At 43.5% G+C, this 5276-nt stretch overlaps 1 protein-coding gene across 1 annotated transcript in view; it reads right to left on the bottom strand.

Moving 5' to 3' along the window:
• Positions 1-93: 93 nt before the first annotated feature.
• The window catches only part of SEC61A2 (Sec61 alpha 2 subunit (S. cerevisiae)), a 14464-nt gene continuing 9281 nt past the window's right edge, over positions 94-5276 (bottom strand). Inside the window, exons 6-12 of the mRNA XM_010133684.1 lie at positions 5238-5276; positions 4470-4623; positions 3391-3551; positions 2155-2352; positions 1760-1951; positions 1554-1630; positions 94-864 (exon numbers count right to left, since the gene is read on the bottom strand). The exon at positions 5238-5276 is cut by the window's right edge and continues 1 nt beyond it. Of these exons, the coding sequence (XP_010131986.1) occupies positions 678-864; positions 1554-1630; positions 1760-1951; positions 2155-2352; positions 3391-3551; positions 4470-4623; positions 5238-5276 (1008 nt within the window). The 3' untranslated portion in view covers positions 94-677. The remainder of the gene's footprint in view (positions 865-1553; positions 1631-1759; positions 1952-2154; positions 2353-3390; positions 3552-4469; positions 4624-5237) is intronic.

The following is a 5276-nucleotide window of genomic DNA, read 5'->3' as shown; positions in this document are numbered from 1 at the left end:
TGGTGGAGGTTCCCAGCCGCTACCGCGCTGTCCGACGGGAGGCAAGAAACTGCAGTGCCCCGGGCCCTGCGCTGCAGCAAATCCACCACCGAGCCAGCTCGAAGGTGAGATGCGTATCAGTCTCCGGTAAAATGTTTGCTTGTCCACCCTTAGCTCTAAGAGAAAGGTGCCTGGGTGGAGACACCGCAAAGGAATAAGGAGTGCCAGGTTCAATGGTGGGGAAATGCAAGTTAAAAAAGTATAAAAAATTAATGTAAAATACAGGCTACAAACAAATCTTGTCAAGGTACTGGCACGTGGCAATCTGAACTCAGATTTTCTTTTTTCCTATTAAGGATGGGGAAATAAATTTAACATTTTAATGCTGTGTGCAAAAATGTTTACCGCTATCAAACTGATACATTTTGCCATCTCACTGTAGTGTCTGAACAGCAAGGTAGATGAATTGGATTCCAGCATTACAGGCAACACTAGATAATACTTCAACAAGATAATGTAAACTTTATTCTTAAGGCAGCTGGTACTAACGCTGCACACAGGCATTGCTCAATGCCCATTACAGAAATGGGACATGTAGCACTTGAAAACGAGTAAAAAGGAAATAGCGTTATTGGACTAAATGACGCGTATTGTCAAAATACTTTCCCTTTCACACAAACCATGAAATATTTGGACATCTAGAAAAATAATGCACCTACCCCTCCAACTTCAGCCTGCTCTTTTACAAATATTTCAAAATACTGATAAATAATAGTGACCGCCAGCAGAATGCCGGTGCCGGACCCAATGGCTCCCAGGAAGTCAGCCAGTACCGAAAGGGCTCCAATGCACAGACCCCCGAACGCGGCTGCTGTAGGGATGTACCTGTGCCAAGGACAAAAGGAAGGTATTCATAATTGAGAGTGTTCATCCAAGGATTCTAACGATACTTTTACTACTAAAACAACCAATTAAAACACTGAGCAGCAGGTTTAGGGCTGCAAATGCGACTCTGCCATTAGCTCTTCCTACCTTCTGTATCTGTACAAAGTAGAAGCTAAAATAAACACTCTCTGACAGGAAAGCTGTGTGAATAACCGAGCAGTGGCAGAGCTTTTCCATTCCGAGTGTAACAGCAGTATGTACACGTGTGCTACGTAACCTCCGGAGGACCAGGAATAACTGCTTTAACTTAGATACGTAGGGATCAATCTACCTTTCAGGAGAGGCCTGCAGGCTTTGCATGCTGCAGAAGATACCGCTTTGGTAGCGTCATCTTAGCTCCTTAATGGTAAATTAAACACCTGTAAAAATCAGCGTGTCTTCCTTTTACAAAGGTCAAAGAGATTCAGCCCAAATTCCCTCACTACGCTGCTTAAACCCAAGACCCTACAGGTTAATCTCTTGCTTACCACTATGAACACCTTCTGCATTACTAGGAAAGGCAACAGCTGAAGGGGAAGAACCTTGACACTTGCAGTGGAAACAGGTATCGGGTTTTTTTAAGAGCACCCGCACTAGTCGACACATCCCCAGCACCGCAAACACCCAGCTGGAAGTTGGCATTTCCTCACCTGTTAAGTTCATGAACCATGGAGGTATCCCTGTGGCCTCTCATCACCATTTGCTGTTCCTTGAGTTGCTTGGCAACCTGCAAAAAACATCGTTTTATGAAACTGCCACCATGTTTCGTAGTCCCCTGGTATTTAGTCAGAGTAGTAACCGGTCAGTTAGTGGCTGCTCAGTGCCAAATTAGAGGCACAGTTATCAGAACACCTACATCTTTCGCTGACGAGCCAGACACCTCAATCCACGTCTTCGAGAAGAACGCACAGGATCCCAACATAAATATTATATAAACTATGACATGGACAGGATCCTCAAATATTGCCCCCATGGATTCTGGAGGGGACAAGTAGTAGCACAGGCCACCAACAGGGTAAGAGCGAGCTGGGCCACCGCCACTGACATCCTGTGAGAGGGAAAGAAAAAGGCAGTTAGTTGTGTCTCACAGGCCTCTCGTGTTCACAGAGAATTCTTCTTCGATGTCCAAACGGCTTTTACACACAAATGTTAAGAAGCGCTGCAGCTCACTGCTGGCTAAATACCAATGTTTCACAATGAACTAATATATACAAAGAATTCTATGTCGTTAAAAAAGGGTAAAATACTTACTGCCCACTGTCCTAGTAAGTTCACCAGGAAGTTGCCACTAAAACGAACAGACAACATCTGGGAAATGACATAGAGGTTCGAAACTAAGGCCGACTGCAGGATGATGGGAATGTTGGAGGTGTAAAAGAGCTTGATAGGGTAACTACTGTACTGCCCACGGTACCGTGCAGACTTGATAGGTAAATCAACGCGAAATCCCTACGGGAGAGAACACAAACGCACCGAGTTTATTTCCAAGATCAGGGGTGTTCCCAGTATGCCTAAAGCTTCTCCTGACCCCAGAGTTCTCGCTAGACAGATGGGGAGCACGGGGTCTGAGACAGTGAAACCCAAAGGCTTTCTGCTGCAGTCGGGATTATGAGCTTTAAGGATTTATAAGCGTTACCGCTTGGCTGCCTAACATCCTTTTTACATAAATATGATCTCTCATCTGCTAACTGATACTCCTCTAAATTACACTTCAGAGAACAGGGGTTGACAAAAGCCTTTAATGGCTTCTGGCTTAACCAGCCAGTTGACAGCGGGCCGTGAGCCCAGCCTTCTGTTTTGTGGGGCAGGCTGCTATCTGAGCAGACCCAGGAGAAGCCACACCGACTTGGAAACCAGAGCATGCAGGCTTTTGCCAGCAGCTTAAACAAAAAACAACCAACCACAATTCCCAAACAACTCCCATTTTAGCCCCCCCTGCCCCCTCCCCCAAAAAAAGAATCACCATGTGGATCTCTCTAGTGTCCATCTCAGTAAATACTTACATTTAAAAAGAAATACTAGCTACATATTTCAAGAAAATTAGGGGGAAACCGGGAAGCTACACCTTACTGACGCAGTTGTTTTCTAGAACCAATGTGGGTCATGCACACCCCAAAGCAGCCAAGTTCTTCAGCTCTGTCCACAGGTATTTCGTTTAAGTCACCTGTGAGTATTAAGTCCATCACCTGTCAGATACAGCCACTGCGGTTCCACAGTCCCTTTTCAGTACAAATACTCTCGTAGTGCGTACAGCAGTTAATGGGCTGTGAGATTACATCCCTGTCTGAGTACCAGTACGTCTGCTGTAACATGTAAGAGCTGGACTGACACCGAGGTGTGTTACCGAAACAACAGTCTGGGAATAAACAGCTTCTTACTCAAAGCTCTGATACTTCAGCTGCTCCAGTTTAACCTTTGCATTTTTTCGCCAGTGACTGCAGTGTCTAAAGCATTTCTACCTATGCAGCTGCAGAGCTAAGATTTTACCTGAAAATATATGACTACAGCAAATACAAATACTGTAGCAATCAGATTCATGAGATTGGGCAAATTCTGTCGGTAAAAAGCTTCCCGCAAGGCCCGGACTTTGTCGGTTCGGGTGGCCAGAAGATGAAATAACGCAATCACAGCACCCTCAAACTCTGTTCCTGCACAAAGCAAAAAAAAGTGAAAGAAATTTTAATCTGTAAATTAAAAACATTTAAAGAAACAGTATCTTTCTTTTGGAAATTTTAAGAATGACACATATAAAATCAGATACAATAGGACATAAATCCTGTTACAACAAATACATCACAATAGAGGATTCTCTTTTAGCTTACAGAATGTAGGATTATTTACCAAAACATTATTCCTGTTAAAGAAGAAAAAAAAAAAGAAACAAGTCACACCCCTAAAGAATACTCTTTCTTTTCTGGGGGCAAGAGGATGATTGGAAGGGAGAGGTAAACGAGGAGAAAAACAGCTTTAGGAAAGCAGTAATAAAATGTAACAGACAGAACTACTAAAAATCAGGTGAAAATGAAGGGAAACTAAAAACATGGCTCGGTATTTCAAATGTGTGCATTAAAATAGTTAATGCCTTGCTGCATCTTATTTCTGGGGACTCAGGACAGCCAGGTGTTGTCACAGACTGGCTGAGGAATGCCAAGGTGACAATCTCTGAAGAATCAAACCAGCCTACAGGAATTTGAGGCACCAGCTACAGCAGTACCCTATAGCCACCACCACTGGCTGGATCGTAAACAACGCCTCTGAACACACAGAATTTCCTATCTTCTCTATTTCTATCAACTACATGATGCTAAACCAAGAATATTTCAGCTTGGAAACCCAGAAGTTTTCAGTCGAGGGGCTTCAGGTCCCATTTTAACTACTGCAATTCAAATCAGCAAAGGCAACTGGTACATTATTCATCTTCACGTAAGTCAGACGACATTTTCACCTTCAGCGTTAAGACAATTGACTTTAGAATTTATCATCACAGATTAAAATAATTTTTTAATATCCCTCCAGCAAACCTGACAGTTTATGTATTGTACACACCCACGTAAGTGCACACGTACCTCTGCCAGTGTTGATGGTAGTGGGACTGAAAGCCTTCCAGACAATGGTCTCACAGATGTTGGTAGCAATAAAGAGGGAAATCCCAGACCCCAAGCCATAACCTTTCTGTAGCAACTCATCCAACAGCAACACAATCAAACCAGCAACAAAGAGCTGCAGGAGAAGAAACAAAACTGAGCAGAAACACGAATAAATCAAATCACGATTTATGTATTAATTCCCTGCTTCAGTATTTTCATCGCGTTGGAGTGATTTTTCATTTAGGCGTCACTCACGCAGTATTTCTGCCCTCTCACGTGCAATTGCCTGCGCAGCTCACCTGGCTCTGATCTCTGTGACTTGCCAACACTGACGCGAGCCAACAGATCACTCGGTGAGCACTTCCCAACAGATCACTCAGTGAGCACTTCCTTCACAGAAGTGTTTGTGCATTTACTGCTTCGCTCTACAGGACAACGCCTCAAAGCTGCACCTATGCCCTTTAGTGAGAAGTCCTCCAGGGTACTGAACAGCAGCTACTGCTTTCAGAGTCCACCATCTCCTGTATCTCAAATCAAAGAGCCACTCCTATCTGAAACACTTCTGCTATTAGCAATCCCAATTTCCTCCTCCTTTACAGAATATTTAGTATGTCTCATATATAGACAGGTATGAAGGGTGACGCTTCATAGCATTAAAAATACATAAAAAGGCAACCAGACATAGAAAGATTGTCCTTCCTTGTATCTAACCAGTCTCGGTTACACACAAAATAGCTCATTACAAACCTGAATTATAATAAGAAGACAAATTCCAGCACCCATTTC

The sequence above is a fragment of the Buceros rhinoceros genome, unplaced genomic scaffold (genome assembly GCF_000710305.1).
Source record: "Buceros rhinoceros silvestris isolate BGI_N320 unplaced genomic scaffold, ASM71030v1 scaffold9033, whole genome shotgun sequence".
Taxonomy (NCBI): domain Eukaryota; kingdom Metazoa; phylum Chordata; class Aves; order Bucerotiformes; family Bucerotidae; genus Buceros; species Buceros rhinoceros.
This window is presented reverse-complemented; position numbering and strand designations above follow the sequence as displayed.